Here is a 22,813-nt window from a genome sequence, read left to right on the forward strand (position 1 = left end):
AATTGTTGTTAGTTAAAACTTGGTTCCACTGTATATTCAATTTCAATCTTATTTTCAGGCCAATTTTCCTGCACATTTCTGATCAACTCAAAGTCAGTTGCCGTACCTGTAGTAGTCCACAAAAGTGGTTTTTGTGCCATCCATCAAAGTGAAGGTGTCTTTGGGTGATTTGTCCCACTCAATGGCGTCGATGCGGTAAGTCCGGTTGTTGTAGCGGGTGATAATGATCCCACCAACAAATTCTTTGGTACATTCATCTTTAAAATTTTCTTTGCTTTGTTGATATAGGATGCTCCTGGCAGAAGGAAACATTTCAAACGTTAGGGTTAATTTTCATGCCTATTTTTTGTTCTATTTACTTGGGAATTCAGAAACATGCCATTTTTAAAATACAAAAGAGCATCAAAATTAGTTTTAAAGGCTAACAACAGAGAATTCATTTAAAATACCATTATTTCCTATCAGACCATTCAAACAAATATCAAATATCAAAAATATACACAAATGATGACCAAGATGGGACGAAGCTGTGATCTAACTGTTCAATTTTCATTTGCTTTTTTGGTTACCCTTTCAAAAGGCTACGAGCGCCAACCCAAAGATGAAAATGGACAAATGATTTACATTCATTCATGAAAAAGGTAAGCTAAAAAAAACCCTAAACATTTCAGATTGAATTGGACTTTAATGGTCTCAAGCAACCATTGTTAGAAAATTTTCTCCAATAATACTGCATGGTGGTTCACAAGTCATGTTAACTTCTGATATTTAATGTCATCAAATCACAAATGATTTCCAGTATGAATGTCCATTTTTTTTTTTTTTTAAGATGTAGAACACAGGTAAGCAACATGGTGGTTCAGCTGGTAAATCTTTGACCTCACAGTTCTGAGGTCCCGGGTTCAATCCCAGACCTGCTTGTGTGGATAGAACACAGGTATTGTTGTCCCTTTTTCCATTTCATCAAACATTTTAATTTACCTTCTAAATTATAAAAATTAATCGTAAAGTTGATTTATTTAATTGATTCTGCATTAACTCACATGAGATCCAGCACAGAGTCATTCCGCAAGACTTTGTGAGACATATCAACACACAGGTACAGACCTCCATCTGTATTTTTGATACATGTTGAATAACCAGGCCACACCTGCAGTCTACAAAACAAACAATTTGTTGATCAGTTTTGAACAAAACTGCTCTGTGGCAACAGATCAATGTACTACTTACCTATGTTTGCCAAGAACTACTGCACTTTCAGGATCATAATGATTTCTTCGTACCAATTTAAATCCAAGTATTTTCATGGCCCTTGAAAAATAAGGAAAAAAAACATGAAACAATGTATTTGGAAACAAAAAAAAAAAAGGTTTACCTCCTGAGCACGACATTGTAGAGTGGGATACACAGATCAGAGTTGGGAGGAAGTATCTTTGTCATCTGTATTTGGATTTTGATTTCTTCATTGTCTGTTCTTCTCAAACTCTTGAGAACCACTTCCTGTGCATAAACCAAATAATACTTCAACAGATTGCCACAAAGTTACAGTTTAACAATATTAAAAAAATCCCCAGACTGTGGGGATCTGACACTTAGGAGGGTAGAGAAAAGTAACATTAAGGAATCCTCAATAACTGAACTTGAACAGATAAAGCAAAAAAGCAGCAGCTACAAGCTACAGACCTCACATCAACCCTTAAAAATAGAAGCAGTAGGGCTGAATAATTTATAGTTGTTCAAAAGCATAATGTAAGACTGCAAACATGCAATCCTGATAAGATCACCAATTACAAGTGGGATACTAAGGATAAACAGGCCATCTAAATCAATCGGTTCCGAGCTGGTAAACAAAAAAATTGTCCTATCTCCCTCCTTTCCCGGGTGCTCACAAATGGTGCACTAAGCTGCTTAGAGTTGCCAAAAGCATCTGTTGGTGCAAAAAAAGATTATCGTTCTGCAATGCCGATCAGTATTGGTAACGAATCCAGTGAATAAGGTACACATGCATCGTTATCACTTCAAGGTGGATGAGGAGTTGCTAAGCATGTGACAAAACCACTTGTGCAAAATGTAAATAGAATAAGTTTCTTTCACCTTGTCCCTTTCGGGGTTGCTACAGTGTGTCATCTCAGATGAACGCACATATGTTTGGCACAATTTTTACGCTGGATGCCCTTCCTGACGCAACCCTTCTCAGGGAGTGGAGGCCCCAGTGGGATACAAACCCACAACCCCTGGTTTACCAAACCAGTGCTCCAACCACTGAGCTACGGGGACTCTAAAATGTAAATAGAATACATCCATCCATTTACTTAGCTCATTTTCATTCTCATTTCTAATCTCACAAGGGTCACGGGAGTGCTGGAGCGTATCCCGGCTCTCAATGGGCAGGAGGCGGAGTACACCCTGAACTGGCTGCAAGCCAATTGCAGGGAACATCGCAACAAACAGCCGCACTCATAATCATACCTAGTGGCAATTTAGAGTGTCCAATGAATGTTGCATGTTTTTGGGATGTGGAAGGAAACCGGAGTGCCTGGAGAAAACCCACGCAGGCACGGGAAAACATGCAACCTCCACACAGGAGGGGCTGGGAATCAACTTGGGTCCTCAGAACTGTGAGGCCAACGCTTTCCAGCTGCTCCACCGTGTTGCCTAACAGAATACAATGGTTTGCAAATCCTTCTCATCCTACATTCAATGCAATACACTTCAAACAAGCTATAGAATCAAAATATTTTTTTAAAAGCAAATCATTCCAACACATTCCCCAAATGTTGGGACAGGGGAAACAAAAAATTACAAAAATTATAAGATTTTCAAAAAACACCAGTTTGGAACATTCAGGTGAACAGGTTAATTGGAAACAGATGAGTGTCTTAATTCAGTTTAAAATGATCTGTTGTTTACGAGCAAGGATGGTTCAAGGTTCCACAGTGTGAAATCAGTGAATAAATGAAGTTTAAGAAATTCAGTTTAAAATGAAAGGATGGTTCAAGGTTCCATTTTGTGACCTCTGTGAGCAAATCAAATTTAAGAAACTCTCGCAAATTAAAATTGCAAAAATTTTATGGTATCTTTTCTATGGGGCATAATATCAAAAAATTATGAGAATCTAGCGAAATCCCTGCAAGTTAGCAGCAAGGCCAACAACTACCATTGAATGACTGACTATCGATGCGTCAGGCAGCACTCCATTAAAAAACAGCATCATTGTGCAGTCACTCACATTTGAAAAATGTACGGGTGTGGTCAGTCATGCTCGCAGATAGTTAAAAAAAAATTCTTGATGTGACACTGGGATGTCAAGGAATGAACATGAACGGTCTATACCTGCAATGTTTTGAAAATACTGAAAGTTAATTCAACACAAGTGGCGTTAGTGGCAACAAGCTAGCGATACATTGGAACAAACATTCCTGTCGGCAATCATGATGTATTGTTATAATCTAATTTATTTACGGCAATATTGATATTGTCAATCCATTAATGAAAGCTAGCAGTAGATCTATATCTTTCGAAAGCATGTAGAGGGGAAAAGTTTTCAACTTCAAGATAACGCGTACCACCGGGAAAATGACCGTTAGAACTAAGATCAAATCAAAGTAAATCACAATCTTATACGTATTATAGTTTGCGGGTAGGGTGGGGGTGCACGTGCGCTATGCTGCAACTGCCGTGAACAGGAGGCTGGCTTGCCAGAACGCGTCTTTATGTATGTGCCCCCAATGTATTGGCCACAGCTGAATCAAGCTATGAGGTGGATGATAGTCGAACGTCTTTTTTTTTTTTGTTTTTTGGGCACGCCGTCGCACGATCAACCAAAACTACCTCACGATCGACGCATTGAGCACCCCTGGTGTAACTGAATTTCCTTTGACATGGCTCATTATGTTGATGACTTTTAACGTAAATGCGCTCGGAGTACTAAGTCAGTAAGTTCTGAACATGCGCTTGTGCCATCACTTCCAGACATGCTCAGTATGTTAACTGGCAGGAATAATTGTGATCATAATTATCATACATTTGCTTCCAATAAAGAAATGCTTTGCTCTGCCCTAGATAACGTGGCAGCCTCCTAGCAGGAGATAGCAAGAACAAAAACATCTAATCATCAGAACTGTTAGAACTGCTGCCTGTTAAAGAAATGATGACCACACATGTATTCAGCAATCTTCCACACATGCACACGAACAAACATTTACACCTTGTTTCAAACTGTTTTGCTTGTCGTCTCCTTTTTGTAACATCCATGTAAATAAGGGGCGTCTCAAAACTAAATAAAGAGAGGTGCCGAGGAGAGGATAATCAGAGAGTGCAGTGGTGAATTGTACGAGACAGTTCCTCTCCTCTCTCCTCGCGAGACTTGAACTGGTGTCTTTCCTTCCTTTTTCGCCCTGTTTAATGAATGTCTGATTGGTGAACCAGACATTTACTTGGTCCTTCGAGCCGGATCTCAAGATACCTGAGGTTTCCAGGGGCCGAGTCGACGTCCAGGCAAAGACCGTGGCCACGGCATTTGAGACCCTTTCTGGGACTGGGCCTCGACTTTGCGTCTGGAGGCTGAGGGTTGACGAGAAGCCGAAGGAAGTTAAGACATCTCTGATGAGTAGGAAACTCCCACACTCACTAGGAATGACTGAATGCGCGTCTGGGTGACTGCGGCAGAACCAAACCTCGAGAATACTAGTCACTATCGAGTAGACTAATTAGTCTATAAAACTGAGAAAAGGGCAAGGTGTGTCCTGTACGTGAGCTCTGTGAAACGTGTGCATGTGGAAAAGTGTGAGTGGAGGCTCGCTACCTCATTTGAACAGGAAATTGAGTGACAACTGTTTGAGGATGCAGAGGTAAGAATTCTCCGCCACTTGTGGTAGAAGCTTGAGAATGACCTCAAACGGAACGTAATTGTCACCCTGTTCAGGGGGAAGTCAGTATAGTCACCCTAGGTGAACCACTGACTCCAACAGGGGAAAAACAAATAGCAAAATAGTTGATAAATAGCAAAATAGTTGAAACACAACATCTGAGAAAAAAAAAATAATAATAAAGGACTAGATGTTTGTCGAAGCAAATGTCCTACTAAAACAAAACATCTAAATTTGTGGATAACACAATATGACTTTGCTGGCCAGCTCAACATACACACAAAAAATATATATAGTTAACCTGCAGGATAAAATAAGAGAAACACACACACACACACACACACACACACACACACACACACACACACACACACACACACACACACCACACACACACACACACACACACACACACAAAAAACAACAATAACAAAAAAAAAAAAGGCTGGACTGAAGATGATGTGAAAACGGCCATAAAAGGTATCACATCTCATAAAGTTGATGTAACATAATTCGTCCAGGGAACGCAAATCTTACCACTTAAATGGTGTGGAAGTACAATAAATTTGGATGACAGCAAAGTACTTTCTCACAGCAGCAGGGAGTTTGAGGGTTAATATTGGCACCTCTGCTAGATTTAGAAAAAAAAAAAATTGTTCTGTCATTGGAAGAGCAAAATAAAATAATGAACCATTTGAAGAATATATAATTGGAATGACTGCATGTTTTAAAGCAAAAAGAGGCATTCCTGAAGATCACACTCCAGGGAGTGTGTATCAAGGGCAATTAAAAAAAATGCTCTTCATGCAAACTCAAATAATCCTACAAAACAATGGATTGAAAAACATTGGGTTGACAAACCGACTGGCAGCCTGTAACATTTCGTTTACCAAGCACTACACGCAGAAAGAGTGCTACAAAATAAGAAAAAGAAAGTTGACACCTTTCTGACAGAGGAAGGAGAAATTTATGGAGCTTTATGCGAAACATTTAATAATTGTGGCCACAGATGAAGAAGAGAGCAGCCATCTCCCCGTCAAAAATGTCAAAACTAATGCTCCCAAAATGCAACGTTTTAATTTGCCCCGTATGTTTTTTGGGAAGAGATGGCTTGCTGAAACTAGGACTGGGCTTAATTCCCTCTCTGACAGGAAAAATAGAAGTAAAAAGAAAAAAAAGGAATTACTGGGAGGACAGTTAAATATCTTACAAAATAGGAATCCAGCGCTCTATAATTACACCTTATATATTCCAAACAAACCTCCCACAAGAACAGGAGATTTCTTGCTGCAAACAGCTCAAGACGTGATTGAACAACCACAAAATGACGTAGGAAGTGACTCATTGCATGTGACAATGTAGTATAAGACAAACTTATAACAGCCCACACCAGACAAAATCATGATTATCTGTACTCAGATGGTATATCAGTCGTGGTGACAGGAACAAGACTGAATGACAAACTAAATGCACTACACAAGGAATGGACACCACCACACACGTCATTACAACAGGAGTGGGAGAGTTTGGGACAATTTGTTTTGGTAGTACGAAATGTCCCTGATTGGACAGAAAAAGAACCAGATTTGGATTGGGATGACTGAACTGTACAGACAATATATTATTGGACAGTCTTAAACAATCTGAGACCAGATGCTGCTGTATTCACGGTGGTATCACAATCTACACAGACAATACTGGAAAAATGGAGGAATAGCGACAACTACAGGGAACACATATGTCATATGCAGAGGTACTACAAAATTTGCTCATAGCAGTTCAATTACCAAAAGAAATAGCCATATGTAAATGTGCAGTACACACATCAAATACAGACAAAGAATCATTAGGAAATGGATTTACAGATAAAACAGCAAAAGAAGCAGCAAAACCTTTATGGGATTAGCTGACCATGTAACAAATAAAGACATACTTTGAGATGATGTGTTAAACAAAATGCAACAACAAAGCTGACCAGCAGAACTAAAAATGTGGAAAAAATAAGGTACTACATTACAAAATGGTAATGTCAGCACAGATACAAAAAAATTCCACCAAAAACATTTTTTAAGTGGGCGGCAATCTTGACCCATGGGAAGTCTCAGGTCTCAACAGGGGGAATGGTAGCCCTGATACAAAGGCATTACATGATCCATGGATTTAACTTGTATGCAAAAAACTTTTTTGTAGGGCTGTTTGATCTGCGTGGGACATAATCCACAAGGGAATGTGCATCCAAAACGTGGTCAGTTTCCTCAAGCTACACATCCATTCATCCCTCCATCCATTTTCTTAGCCGCTTATCCTCACAAGGGTGGCGGGAAGGGCTGGAGCCTATCCCAGCTGTCAATGGGCAGGAGGCAAGGTACACCGTGACCTGGTTGTCAGCCAATTGCAGGTCACATGGAGACAAACAGCCGCACTTACAATCACGTAATAAAAAAGGGGCAATTTGGACACAATGATAGATTTAGTCTAACTATACATACATTACAAGCACGTAAGGGTCTCATTCCATTCAAAACACTGTTTGGGAGACCATACAAATTACCAATATTTTCCACACAATGAGTGATAGACGAATGATGAAGGAAAAAAAACACAAGTGGGTCCCTTTCAGGAGTTATTAACAACCCCAAACATCTTAAAAAATTGCAAAAAGGGGTACTTGAGTTCATTTGTTCATTGTAGGAAAGTTTTTGCTTTTGAAACCATTGTTAACACAAACAAAACTAATTTGTTTTTATTGGCCACTTGTAAGATAGCTGTTCTCATTCCCACTGCCAAGGTTGCTGTAGTCCGGTTACACATGGGAGTGAGACTGCTGTCATAATGGCAACTAAACAGTTAAATTTTACTGTTGGGTGTTGGATGAAAACGCTAACGTTAGTTTCATTTTTCTGTTTGAGTGGTATCTGTGGGAACCACTCGAGGTCCCACCCAAAAAAAAAAAAGATAAAATAAAATAAAATCAAAACAAACTGGATGACTACAAACAAAAAAACGTGTCCAAAAGATTGTGTGGTTTGCGCAGATGCAGAGATAATACCAATGTTATTAATTGATAATGAATGCAAAAAAAAAAAAAGTTGGGAGATTCTGTGTATCCATTAACTTCTCTTGAAAAACAAAAAAAATGTTTTCTAATGGCGTGTCACGAGGAAATTTCACATGCATCAACTTGATAGGACTAGAAACAAATTGGGAATTTTATTAGCATTGATGTGTGAAGCAATTTTTGTGCCACTGTCATGGTGGTGCGGCAGTAACTGTCTTTTAGATTTTTTTTACGCCGTATGCCTTTCCTGACGCAACCCTTCTGCATTTATTCGGAGAGAGAGCTGAAGCCAATCCCAGCTAACTTCGGGCAACAGCAGACTACACGCCGAACTGGTCGCCAGCCAGTCGCAGTGCAGATGTCAACACCATCATTGAGCGGGAATCGATCCCACGCTGCCTTCACTCGAAATGTCCCTCTGAGGGAAACCCGAACTACAACGTGGCCCTCAAGAGAAATGAGTTCGACATCCCTGCACTACACCAAAAAAAAAACAAAAAATGTAACAAGTTACTGTGCTTTAATAACCTTATTACTGCCATTTGTTTATTCATCCTATGTCTGTTTATGAATTAACATCTACTGTACATGCAGTTTTATCCGAACACTGGCATAGACTGAGCAAGAGCTGAATGACATGGACAAAATAGCAGAAAGAAACACGTGGATACACCTTACACACTGTAAAAGGTCATCTCAGGTGAGTCACCCAAGGCGAAAGGTGAGCAAAGACCAGCATACGGTGGGTGCAGATTTATAGTATCTGAAAATACCTGAAGGCTGGTGAAGATTTAAAAGACACTTGACTCATTTAGGGGTGACTTGGTCGACATGACTTCAAAATGGCTAAATAATATGATAGCATGTTGGGCTGCAACATTGACAGCCGGAATGATATTTTTGTTCATATGCTACTTTTGGACACCTGTAAAGCTGACAAAAATACATAACAACAGAACCAATAATTATACTCAGTCAACTATGCTTACCACACATAACAAAGAAGTGCAACCTCATTTCAAATAACATTGGTAAACAACTATGCGGGAGTCACCGAGGCATGAGAGGAGGACTCTATGTGTGCCTCCCAGTGAATCAGTTCAGCATTTTTTCAATTCCTTGGCAGAGTCTAATTGCTGGGGATACTATCTATGGGCTTATGCTAAAGGAAACCCACACTTTCTTCTCACCATTTGCCAATTTAATGCTACCTTAAACCCGAATGCCATATAAAAGAGTACGTATACTATATAGGGAGTATTTTAACCGAAAAAGCCTGAGGAACATTTTTTCATTTTTATGATTATCTTTTTTTTTTTTTTTACAAATAGGAAACAAAACTGGTTGTTATTAATGTAGAATGCAGCTAACAATGTAAACTATAGTTACATCACATGCATGGGTGGGTTATGACTTCTCTTCCAGACCTGTTCTCTGATCCAGAAGATTACAAGTAATTAGTGCTATATTTTCCTCCGACTGTAAGCCAAAAGGGTGATCTATAAGATGATTTAAGGATTTGAGCAAATGTAGGATAAACAGGAGGATAATGTAGAAATAATTGTAAATAGTATTAAGTTACTGTTTCTGCCTGCAATGAAGAAATGCTTTGCTCTGCTCCAATTCAGTTACTGTTTCTGCCTGCAATGAAGAAATGCTTTGCTCTTCTCCAATTTAGTTACTGTTTCTGCCTGAAATGAAATGCTTTGCTCTGCTCCAATTCAGTTACTGTCTCTGCCTGCAATGAAGAAATGCTTTGCTCTGCTCCAATTCAGTTACTGTTTCTGCCTGCAATGAAGAAATGCTTTGCTCTGCTCCAATTCAGTTACTGTCTATGCCTGCAATGAAGAATGCTTTGCTCTGCTCTAGAAAACGTGGTAGCAAATGTAGGATAAACAGGACGGAAATGTAGGAATAATTGTGATCATAATTATCATACATTTGCTTCCAATAAAGAAATGCTTTGCTCTGCCCTAGATAACGTGGCAGCCTCCTAGCAGGAGATAGCAAGACAAAAACATCTAATCATCAGAACTGTTAGAACTGCTGCCTGTTAAAGAAATGATGACCACACATGTATTCAGCAATCTTCCACACATGCACACGAACAAACATTTACACCTTGTTTCAAACTGTTTTGCTTGTCGTCTCCTTTTTGTAACATCCATGTAAATAAGGGGCGTCTCAAAACTAAATAAATAGAGGTGCCAAGGAGAGGATAATCAGAGAGTGCAGTGGTGAATTGTACGACACAGTTCCTCTCCTCTCTCCTTGCGAGACTTGAGCTGGTGTCTTTCCTTCCTTTTTTGTCCTGTTTAATGAATGTCTGATTGGTGAACCTGACACAGGTGAAGACTGATTGTTTAGGAGCAGGCTTGTTAAGTTAACGTTTATGAAATAAACACATAAATTGATGTGACTACACAAAGACTACACAAAATAAGCGACATCTTTCAATATCTATTTTTAGTACTCTTAACAAATTTTTTGATTTTACGTGCTCGACTGTGCAGATGAGAGAGCATGAACGCACGTGAGTGCGGTCGCGCTCGTCAAATGTAAGTAACTTTTACTAAACCAAACAACTCTGAACTATAAATTTGAAAGGTCACTTGGAGCTTTGTTTAATTTTTTTTTTTTTTAACCCACAATGATATCCCTGTCAGATTTTTTTGGGTGTAAAACTGAATTATTGCTTGCAGAATATCTTTAGCAATACATGTTGAAAGCTAAATTATCCTCTAAACAGTTTTAAGGTTGTTATGTTGCCTCCTATATTTAAAATACAGAATTAGGTTTTTGTCAGGGTTCTTACACTTACAGCGAATCAAAAATTCCATGAATTTTCCATGACTTTCCAGCTACTCAATACAAAATTCCATGACTAATATTGGATTGACTGGTTGTGGCAGACAGCAATATTTCAGCTATATGATCGTGTGTTGCCACTTCAATAATAAGTGCCAAAGCTTTAACAATAGTTAGGTCCATCATAATGACTGTGAAATGTATAGTCATTAAAAATATAAACTATAAATAAAAGTGTATAAAAGTACTGTTGCTTTGCATGTAATCAGCAGTGACATGAGCATACTTTTACAAAGCTTTGAGTTTGCTTATCCTATCACTACAACATGGCAGTAAACCACGCTCGTAAGTTCTTTTCTTATCTGCTGTGTTGCAAGGTAAGAGTACTTTTCAGTTACGAAGGCTTTATGCAATAATTAATTTTTTACGTGTTTGAGCAAACACACTAAGTGCGTGAGCACCCTCTTTGACCACCGTAAGCAACAGATGTATGCATTGTGGTCAGATCAGTGTCATCCACTGAAGTTACATACATCATTCAAAGATTCAGATTACAGCATTTACATTCCCATCAGAACATTTTAAAGAACAATTATTTTTTTGAAAACGTACAATGAAAATGTCAACAAACAAAAAATTACATTGCTAACCAAACCAAGCCAACTATGAACTATAAATTTTAAATGTCGCATCCAACTTTGTTTCATTTTTTTTTTAACCCACAATGATATCCCCATCTGTTTTTATTGGTGTAAAACTGAATTATTGTTTGCAGAATATCTTTAGCAATGCATGTTGAAAGCGGAATGATGCTCCCAAACAGTTTTAGGGTTAATGTTATGTTGCCTCCTATATTTAAAATACAGAATTAGCTTTTTGGGCAATGTTTCGTCTGTGCTTTCATCCTCAATCAGGCTGTGCCAAGGTGAAATTTTAACATTATACACCATCCCATCCTGCAGTTTCTACTTTGGCTTTAAATCAGACCTTTCTCACTCAAAAGAGAGAAAATCTTGTCCAGTTTCACCACATTTTCTTCTATTATTCACATACCCCGACATTCATTAAAGCAACAGCACTTTTTTTTTCTTTACTTTTACCATTATTATCGAGAGTGAACACAAGCAGCATGCTCTACGTAGCCCAGACTGTGTGGGTGTACGGTGTATGTAATTATGAGTGTACCACTTTAAGAGCCGAAGGAGGGCAGAGTCAGAAAAACGAGCAGGAGAACGTGTGCTTGCACTGAGAATGTCTATGTATTTCTACCCGTAACAAATTTTACGCACGTGATTTTTCATGCTCGACTGTGCAGATTTGCGTGTCGCACTCATCAAATGTAACTGAGTATATTGCAATGTGGACTCAGCAACACTTCAGAAATACATGGTTCATACTGTTTGTATGAACATCTATGAATGCATAAGTAAACATGACCAAGCAAAAGGAAAATATATATCAAGAAAATCCAGAAAGGCTGCCAGCTTCTCTGGGCCCGTGCACATCTGAGATGGACTGAAGCAAAGTAAAAAAGTGTGCTATGATGTGACGATCTTTTTTTTTCCCTTTCAGCTTGTCCCATTAGGGGCTGCCACAGCGTTTCATCTTTTTACATCTAAGCCTATGTCGTGCATCCTCCTCTCCAATACCCACTGTCCTCATGTCCTTCCTCACAACATCCATCAAACTTTTCTTTCGTCTTCCTCTAGCTCTTTTGCCTGGCAGCTCCATCCTCAGCACCCTTTTACCAACATACTCACTCTCTCGCCTCTGAACATGTCCAAACCATTGAAGTCTGCTCTCTAATGTTGTCTCCAAAAGATCCAACTTTGGCTGTCCTCCTAGTGAGCTCATTTCTAATCCTATCCAACCTGTTCACAACCAAGCAAGAACCTCAGTATCTTCAATTCTTAACCATCTCAGGAGACGACCACACAGACGGCAGATTCATCGTTGCACACAGACACGAAGTGAATTACAATATAGGAGCATGAAAGCGGAGACACAGACTACTGGTTTTGTACACAGACACTCAGTGGGTTACCAGCCCGGGGAACATCAAAGCGGAGACAAAGATGTGGTTTCACACCCGAACCCTAAATTAATTAACTTCACTTCACTCGGCAGGAAACCATGTTCACCTCAGCACAGGCCCTGTAATTTACAGGAGACACACAGGAGGCATCTGCTAATTTGAAAGAAAGTTATTGATGGAGGACTGCAGACCCCGTGACATATATAACCAGAAAGAGAACGATCCAGCTGGCATGGAAAAACATGGGAAAATGCCAGCTGGGAGCATCATGTCATAATAAGGAGATTAAGATGATAAGTATCCAGGAAAGATTGACAGATTTCAGGCAGAGCAGAATCTAATGTTCAGATAATTTAAACGAGGTTTTAAATTGAATCATTGAGAAAAAAGTTATTTGAAATGAGCTTTTCATGTTTAATGTGGCTATCATTCACAGTAGTTTCCATTCCATTTCATTTTTCAAGCCGTTTGTCTTCAGAAGGGTTGTGGGAGTGCTGGAGCCGGTCCCAGCAAACTTTGGGCAAAAGGCGGACTATGCCATTAGCAGGTGTCGGGGCATGGTCCAGCCACTGCCTTGCGCATGTCTGCTCGTGGCAGCAGCCTCCTCATCTGCACCTAATTGTTAATTGTCAGGCATTGAAGCCGAGTTTGTGACGTCATTGGTTGCCAGTTCGCTGCTTGAGTACACGGGCTTCTTGTGTGTTTTAACTCCATAGTGGATGTTTTGCGACACTATGGAGGTCCTGAGTGCTGCACAGTATGCTAGGAGGAGGTGAACAGCATTTAAAGTATATGTTTTTTGTCAATTATTTTGTGAGTCATTATTTTGTTTAATAATTTGCTAGTTATGCCATTCTCTTTGCTGTGGGGTGATCATTTTAGTTTTGACATGACGCCATGTGTACAACATCGTCAGTAATGACCAGTCTACACAGGCAGTGTTGGGCAATTTAAGGTTCTTCTGCTTACAAATCCATCCATCCATTTTCTGAGCCGCTTATCCTCACAAGGGTCGTGGGAGTGCTGGAGGCTATCCCAGCTGTCAACAGGCAGGAGGCTGTGGGTACACCCTGAACTGGTTGCCAGCCAATTGCAGGGCACATTGAGACAAACAGCTGCACTCAAAATCAATTAGAAAACACACTGTTAAATGGTTACCTCTGGTTACTTCTAACAGTGTAAATACAAGGCAATCATAATATTTTGAAAACTTAAAATATGAGTCCAAACAACCAAAATAATTTTGTCAAACTTCAGACATAAAAATGTAGACTGAAATTTATATCAAATAGGGTACTGCACTTACAAGTTATACTTCAGAAATAAGTACAGAAGTAATTTGTTTAAATATACAGTGAAGAAAATGAGTATTTGAACACCCTGCTATGTTGCAAGTTCTCCAACTTAGAAATCATGAAAGAACTCAAATTTTCACCATAGGTGATTGCGAAGGCGAAGACCAAAGAGCTGTTCAAAGACACCAGAGACAAAATTGTACAACTCCACACGGCTGGAAAGGGCTACGGAGAAATTGCCAAGCAGCTTGGTGGAATAATGGTCTACTGTTGGAGCAGTCATTAATCAATCTCAATCGGGGTGGAGCCCCATGCAAGATATTACCTTGTTGGGTCTTAATGAGCCTTAGAAAGTTGAGGAATTGACCCAGGACTACATGAAAGGACTTGGTCAATTACCTGAAAAGAGCTGGGACCACCAATTGTGGTATGGTATATGTGTGCGTATGTCTATAAGTTATAACTATGCCGTAGTAAACAGAATGCTTCTCTATGATATGTTAACATCAGGTTGAAAATACCTGCAAAATACCGCAAAAATGCTGCCGGAAATCAGAATGTTATTATAAACACCAAATTTAATGCAAACAGATAGCAATGCCGCTTTCCACTATCACAGCTGTGACTTAATTTTACGACGAACGTTGCCGATAGATGTTTGCGCCCAGTCTTGATCACAGCCTCTTCCCGCATCAAGCTCCCCCCAACCCCTAAATTTTCAACGGATTTACATGTTTCACAAAAATGAAAATTTTAGTTGAAAAACTCTCATCCCTGACTTTCTCACACACACACACACACACACACACACACACACACACACACACACACACACACACACACACACACACACACACACACACACACGTGGAGAAGAAGCTCGTAGAGGCTTTAAGTTCAAGTTTTAAGTAAAGCATTGTCATATTATGATCCTAAACACAGTTCTTGAAGTACGTATGCCATATCCTCTTCCAAAAAAAGGTCTGTTTCATCCATGTAAAAAACTTGCTCCCCACCATCCTTCATTAATGACCTTAGGAAAGTCTTCCTCCAAGTAACGACGAGGAGCACCAAACAGAGGCACTTTTCTGAGGCTGTATCATTTTTTACATTTTTTGAACAGGCCTTGGGGTCCAACAAGGAGAAAAGTACCCTGGTCCGGAGCTCTGGAAGACATCCCAGTTGGTACCACAGTGCCTGTGCCATTTGCTGCACAAAGTGGTTGAGTCATCCCGCCGAATCCCAAAAAAAGATGAAAATTCTCCCAAATAGGAGCCCATTCCTTCCGGTGGATCTCTAAAAGGATATAAGTGCCCGTGGAGTTACCACTTCTTGGGCGCTGCAGCGGAAGCTTTCGCAGGGGCAAAACGTTTAGGTGCTATTATAACTACATAATCAAAAAATGTTTTGCTTAAAAAAAAGAAAAGCGATCATGAACACAACACTAAGATACAATACGTTGCGAGACGGCCAACAGCGTGGACGAGGCAAAAGGCAAAACAAGGAAATCAAGGGAAGTTGCTGGGTGAGGCTATGATGATGAGAAGCCACTCGTGCTCTCTTTGGTCGATGTCGCGTTGGGAACCAATCACGCGTCTTGTATAAATGTCTCTTTCAACAATGTGGTGATCTACCTGTATTTTTCAGGCAGACTGTGTTGGCCTCACCGTTCTGAGGACCAGGCTTCAAATTCCAGCGTCGCTTGTGTGGAATTTGCATGTTGTCCTCGTACCTGCGTGGGTTTTCTCCAGGCACTCCATTAAATGGAGAGTCTAAATTTGTCATGCCCCTGGCATCCTTCTCAGGCTGGGCGTGGTCAGCCAATTAGTCGGCACACACCTGCACCCCTTTTCGGCTGATTACACCCGGTACTTATAGGACACCGGGGACAACTAGTCCTCCGCCAGATCGTCGATTCCCATGACTCGTTCCCGGACTCCCGTATATCTGACCTACTGTGTACCGACCCTCGCCTGTTCCCTGACCATCCTAGTAAGCCTGCCTCTTCGATACTGCTGCTTTTCCTGACTGACTCGCTGATCATTGACCACGGACCGAATAAAGGCTTTCTGTACACTACTTGCTTACCTCTGGAGTCGTGCATTTGGGTCCGCCCTCGAGCCTTGTTTGTGACAAAATTGCCCCTAGATGTGATTGTGAGTCTGACTGTTGTCTGTATCCATGTGCCCTGCAATTGGCTTGCAACTAGTTCAAGGTGTACCCTACCTCCTGCCTGAAGACAGTTGGGATATTCTTCAGCACTCCCATGTCCCTCGTGAGGATAAGTGGGTCAGAAAATGAATGGATCGAAATGCAACATAAAAAAAAAAAGCGCTCTTGCAGCCTTTCCAGACGGACACAGTTAATGTGCCTACATGTCCAACAGTCAGGACAAAACCTGTCTACAAGACATTTTAAACATTCGAAAATATAGCACAAATTCGAAATATTAGTGCGACACATTTTTAGAACAAGCAATTGCAAAGTATTTTGTGATAAGTAATCTTGTTTTAAACTGTTGCATTTGTAGCGCTGTATTGAACACAGGAAGAAAAAAGTACAAAATAAGTACACTGTAAATATAATGTAATTACACAACTGTCAATGAATTGGATGCATGTTGAGCTAAGACCTAAACAATGAAAACAACAGACACCTTTATTGATATTGATACTGATACAGAGCTACTTTCTGTGCATGTCCACCTGAATTGTTTGTGATACCTACATCCTTAAGTTGGAGAGGAAGGTAGAGTATTGAACCATCAAAAGCCATAACTTCTCCTGTGGTCGAGCATTGATCTTTCATCATTGCAAAACGCATTGACATGGATTCAACATTTGGTCTGAAAAAACAGTGCACATAAAAATTTTTAAAATATTTTCTCTGACACATGCATACACATTTTGTCTTGTCATTCCGTTATATAGGAAAATATTTATTCAAAATATTTAATACAAACATACCACATATTAAACAGATTTACTATCCAAAAAAGTAAAGACAATATCAAGCTGGGGACTCCATTCTTCTGCTGTGGGACTTCAAAGCTCATATGGGCAATGACTGAGTCCTGGATGAGATAGATTGGGAGGAATGGCTGCACCGATTGAAACCCGAGTGGTGTTCTGGTATTGGATTCCTGTGCTCATCATGGATTGTCAAGCATAAGGATGTCCACATGTGCACTTGGCACCATGACACCTTAGGGCATAGTTCAATGATTGACTTTGTGGATGTCATCAGACTTCCGGTTGTATGTCTTGGACACATGGGTGAAGAAAGGGGCAGAGCTGTCAAGTGATCACCTGGTGGTGAGTTGGCTCCGATGGTGGTGAAAGATACTAGTCAGACCTAGCAGGCCGAAATATATTGTTAGGGTTTTGTGGGAATGTCTGTCATAAATCTCTCTGAAGTGATTTCAACTCCCACCTCTGAGGGGGGGGCATTGAGTCGGAGTTGATCATGTTCTGTGCATCCATTGCTCAGGCAGCTAACTGGCGCTGCAGCTGTAAGGTGGTCGGTGTATGTCGCAGTAGCAATCTCCAAACCCATTAGTGGGTTCGGGTGAAAGACTTCCAGACATCTGGTCCACCATCAGTCATCTTGGGAACAGTAAACAGTGCACCACCAACACTGTGTATAGTGGGGATGGGACGCTGCTGATCTCAACTCAAGATGTTGTGATTCAGAGGGGAGAATATCCCTTATCAATTCCACCAACACGTCTTCCCATGTGGAAGTATAGTCTGGGGTCTCTGAGGCGGGCTCTCCTAACTCTGGGGTTGAGGTCACCAAAGTGGTTAAAAAGCTCCTTGGTGGCAGAGCCCCTGGGGTGGATGAGATTTTCCCAGAGCTCCTAATGTCTCAGGATTTTGTGGGGCTGTCCTGGTTGACATGCTTCTGCAACATTGCATGGACATTGGGGACAGTGCCTCTGGATTGGAAGACTCGGGTAGAGGTCACCTGTGTCATGAATTCTGCTGCTCCAGCCCGGGCTGTGCGGGTGCCCGTGCGGCCGCGCTAATTGGAAGGTACACACTTGAGCCTCATGCGGGCTGATTATCCTCTGTGTATATATAGGACCCCGATGGCGACTGGTTCTCGGCCAGATCGTTGAGGTTTATGTCCCGTTCTAGCACTCGAGTATCCCTGATCGTCAACCCGTGTGTACCGACCTTCGCCTGTTCTCCGACCGACCCCGTAAGCCTGAGTCCCTTGATACTCCTGCCTGCTTTGCTCGTTCTCCCGTGTACCGACTCCTGCCTGCCCGCTGACTTGCCCTCTATGCCCGAAGTCCCAAATACCGCTGCTGCACCTGACTGCCTGCCCCGACCTTCTAATAATAAACGTTATTCCCAGAACTACCTTGCATCTCCCGAATCCTGCATTTGGGTCCTACCTTCGTTCCGATGGGTCGTGACAGCCACCTCGACACGCCCACGTTGCAGTTTCAACGGACTCGTTTCTGACTCAGGCTCATGTAGCAGTTGGAACTGACCTGCTCCCGAGACACGCCCACGTGTCAGTTTCGACTGACTCTATGCCTACTCTTGTTCACGTCGCCATGGAAACTGATCCACCACCGCGCCACGCCCACGTTGCTGTATCAACGAAAGCACTGCAAGCTCACGTCCAGGAGGAGGTGGTGATGCCGCCTCACGTTGCGGTCCAGGAGGTGGCGACGTCTCCGCAGCCGCTTCTCATCCGTGCCCAGGAGTACCGGTGGCGACCGGCCCACGGCCGCTTCACGCTCCTGCTTCGTCGGCGACCAGTCCGCGGTCGCCCCCCGTTCCTGCTCCGACGGCGATGGGCACGCCCATACGTTCCCGTCCAGGAGGTAGCGATGGTGCTGCCGCCTTCTCACATTGCTGGTTGACATGCTTCTGCAACATTGCATGGACATTGGGGACAGTGCCTCTGGATTGGAAGACTCGGGTAGAGGTCACCTGTGTCATGAATTCTGCTGCTCCAGCCCGGGCTGTGCGGGTGCCCGTGCGGCCGCGCTAATTGGAAGGTACACACTTGAGCCTCATGCGGGCTGATTATCCCCTGTGTATATATAGGACCCCGATGGCGACTGGTTCTCGGCCAGATCGTTGGTTTATTTCCCGTTCCAGCACTCTAGTATCTCTGATCGTCAACACGTGTGTACCGACCTTCACCTGTTTTCCGACCGACCCCGTAAGCCTGACTCCCTTGATACTCCTGCCTGCTTCGCTCATTCTCCCGTGTACCGACTCCTGCCTGCCCGCCCGCTGACCTGCCCTCTATGCCCGACGTCCCAACTACCGCTGCTGCACCTGACTGGCTGCCCGATCCCCGACCTTCTAACAATAAACGTTTTTCCCCGAACTACCTTGCATCTCGCGAATCCTGCATTTGGGTTCTACCTTTGTTCTGATGGGTCATGACAACCTGTTTAGGAAGGGGAACTGGAGGGTGTGTTCCAACTACAGGGGGATCACACTACTCAGCCTCCCTGGTCAGATCTATTCAGGGGTGCTCAAGAAGAGGGACTATCGGGAAGTCAAATCTTGTACTCAGGAGGAGCAGTGTAGTTTTGTCCTTGTTCTGGAACAGTGGACCAGGTCTAAAGTCCTTGGGAGTACATGGGAGTTCCCCCAACCAGTGTACGTGTTTTGTGGAGAAGGCATTCGACCGTGTCCCTCAGGGAGTCATGGGAGGATGATTCGGGAGTATGGGGTGGTGAACCTCGTAAAACAGGCTTTTCAGTCCCTGTACGACCAGTGTTATAACTTGGTCTGCATTGCTGGCTGTAAGTCAAAGTCATTTTCAGTGAGTGTTGGACTCTGCCAATGCTTCCCTTTATCACTGTTATTATTCACATCTTTTATGGACAGAATTTCTAGGTGTAGCAGACACAGAGGGTTGTCTGGTTTGGTGGCCTCAATATTGCCTCTGTGCGTTTTTCCAGATAATGTGGTTCTATTGGCTTCATTAAGCCTTGGTCTCCAACTCTAACTGGAATAGTTCACAGCAGGCTGAAATGGCTAGGCAGAGAATCAGCACCTCGAAATCTGAGACCATTATCCTCAGTCTGAAAAGGGTGGCATGCCCTCACCAGGTCTAGGATGAGATCCTGCCCCAAGTGGAGGAGTTCAAGAATCTTGGGGTCTTGTTCACGAGTGATGAAAGAATGGAGCGGGAGATCGACAGACGGATCGGTGCAGCGTCTGCAGACTTTGTATCGGTCCATCGTGGTAAAGAGGGAGCTAAGTCGAAAGGTGAAGCTCTCAATTTACTGGTCGATCTACGTTCCTAACCTCACCTATGGGCATGAGCTGTGGGTCGTGACTGAAAGAACAAGATACCGGATACAAGTGGGCGAAATGACTTTCCTCTGCAGGGTGTCCGGACTCTCCCTAAGAGATTGCGTGAGGTCGGTCACCTGGGAGGGGTTCAGTGTCGATCCCTCCCGGACGCCTACCCGGTGAGGTGTTGCGGGCACGTCGCACCGGAAGGAGACCCCTGGGACAGGCCAGGACACGCTGGAGAGAATCAATCTCTCGTCTATTGTGGGAAAAACCTTGGGATTCCCTAGAAGAGCTGGATGAAGTGGCTGGGCAAAGAGAAGTCTGAGCATTCCTACCAAAGCTACTGTCCCCGTGACCCAACCTCAGATAAGCAGTATAAAATGGATGGATGGATTATCAGGATGTTTGTTACTCCTACTGTATTTGTACTTTGACAGAATTCTGTGAACAAAGAATAAAGATCAGTCACCCAGGAATGAACGTAAATGCTCATAGGACATAATTGTATGATGAACAAATGCCCACATGTACTATGGTGATTTTGTTGGTCTGCTGAAGAAAATAAAGGTCAGGAATCAGTGTTACTTACGTAAATGTCACATGGTACTGATAAATGGCTTTATTCTTGCATTGAATTGGAATATGATTGGACCCAATAGTTATTGGAGTTCCTTTTGATCCAGCCTTGTTGAGTGGCTCACTGATGAAGAAAAAAAATACACAAAAATATAATTTTGATTCAACAGCAATGGTGTTTATTTGACTGCCCATCACAGTATTTTCGATAACCTTCATTAAAAATATTTGAAAATTTTAAAATCTCACAATTTAATTGTTTTTTTGGTTATGTGCTTTATTATACGAAAGCATGAAAGCAAGCACAAAACCTATTTTGGTGATGATAATGGTTTTTCCTGTTAAAATAGAGCAAACAGCATGGATAATTGCTGGAGTGGCTTAACTATATGACAGCTTGTGTGCCAGAAAAACAAAAAAACAAACTGAATATAAGAACTGTTTTTAGTTACTGATAACTGACTTTTTGCTTGCAGTTGATTTCATGGTTTATGTCAGGGGTCTTCAATGATTCTTTTGACCATGGACCCCAAACAGATGGAAACCTGGGGCAGGGAGTGCCAAGTTATTGTAATTTATGTATTATATAGGCTCTTGAATACAATGCGCACTGCAAAATTGACAAAACAAAACGAAAAAACAAAAAAGGAAAAACCCTAATTCCTGAATTACTGAATGACAGTAAGGCAAAATAAATTTTCCTCAAGAAAAAAAATATTACACCGCTCAAATGAATGCAAATTTTAGGTGGAAATAAAAACCAGTTAATTCTTTGCTTTTTTTCTGGGTTTTATGGAGCCGTACTTTGTATGGTCCCTCACCGAGAACCTATTTGCCATGGGTGACTCTACCAGGTGCGTGAAGCAACAGACAACTTGGCTACTAGGACCATTGGGACACACAAACCCCTCCACCACGATAAGTTCACACCTAGAGGAGGGGACGTAACTAAGTACAGTGAAGAAAACAAGTATTTGAACACCCTGCAGGATTGCAAGTTCTCCCACCTAGAAATCATGGAGGGGTCTGAAATTTTCATCGTAGGTGCATGTCCACTCTGAGAGATGATCTAAAAAGAAAAGTCCAGAAATCACAATGTAGGATTTTTTTTTACGATTTATTAGTGTGATACAGCTGCAAATAAGTAATTGAACACCTGAGAAAACCAATGTTAATATTTGGCACAGTAGCCTTTGTTAGCAACAGAGGTCAAATGTTTCCTGTAGTTGCTCACGAGGTTTGCACATACTGCAGGAGGGATTTTGGCCCACTCCTCCACACGGATCTTCTCTGGATCAGGCAGGTTTTCTGGGCTGTTGCTGAGAAACACGGAGTTTCAGCTCTCTCCAAAGATTTTCTATTGGGTTTAGGTCTGGAGACTGGCTAACCCACAGCAGAACCTTGATATGCTTCTTACAAAGTCATTCGGTTATCCTGGCTGTAAGCTTCAGATCGTCATGTTGAAAGACCCAGCCACGACCCATGTTCAATGCTCTGACTGAGGGAAAGAGGTTGTTCCCCAAAATCTCAAAATACATGGCCGCCGTCATCCTCTCCTTAATATATTGCAGTCGTCTTGTCCCATGTGCAGAAAAACACCAACAAACCATGATGCTACCACCCCAATGCTTCACAGTAGGGATGGTGGTCTTGGGATGGAACTCATCATTTGTCTTCCTCCAAACACAGTGAGTGGAATTATGACCAAAATGTTCCATTTTGGTCTCATCTGACCACAAAGCTTTCTCCCCTGTCTCCTCTCTATCATCCAAATGGTCATTGGCAAACTTAAGACGGGCCTTGACATATGTTGGTTAAACCAGGGGAACCTTCCGTGCCATGCATGATTTCAAACCATGACGTCTTAGTGTATTAGCAACAGTGACCTTGGACAT

At 42.0% G+C, this 22,813-nt stretch overlaps 1 protein-coding gene across 7 annotated transcripts in view; it reads right to left on the bottom strand.

The window, feature by feature from the left end:
- The window catches only part of piwil2 (piwi-like RNA-mediated gene silencing 2), a 118,327-nt gene that overhangs the window by 60,702 nt on the left and 34,812 nt on the right, over window positions 1–22,813 (bottom strand). For all 7 annotated transcript variants that reach the window (XR_009794700.1, XR_009794699.1, XM_061817785.1 and 4 more), the window contains 6 exons: window positions 20,932–21,042; window positions 16,792–16,909; window positions 1,376–1,500; window positions 1,231–1,311; window positions 1,044–1,157; window positions 107–295 (listed from right to left, as the gene is read on the bottom strand). Coding sequence is in view for 5 of the 7 variants with exons in the window: in XM_061817785.1 (XP_061673769.1) it covers window positions 107–295; window positions 1,044–1,157; window positions 1,231–1,311; window positions 1,376–1,500; window positions 16,792–16,909; window positions 20,932–21,042 (738 nt within the window). In the remaining 2 variants the exon portion in view is untranslated. The remainder of the gene's footprint in view (window positions 1–106; window positions 296–1,043; window positions 1,158–1,230; window positions 1,312–1,375; window positions 1,501–16,791; window positions 16,910–20,931; window positions 21,043–22,813) is intronic.

The sequence above is a fragment of the Syngnathoides biaculeatus genome, chromosome 4, assembly GCF_019802595.1.
Source record: "Syngnathoides biaculeatus isolate LvHL_M chromosome 4, ASM1980259v1, whole genome shotgun sequence".
NCBI classification, from domain to species: domain Eukaryota; kingdom Metazoa; phylum Chordata; class Actinopteri; order Syngnathiformes; family Syngnathidae; genus Syngnathoides; species Syngnathoides biaculeatus.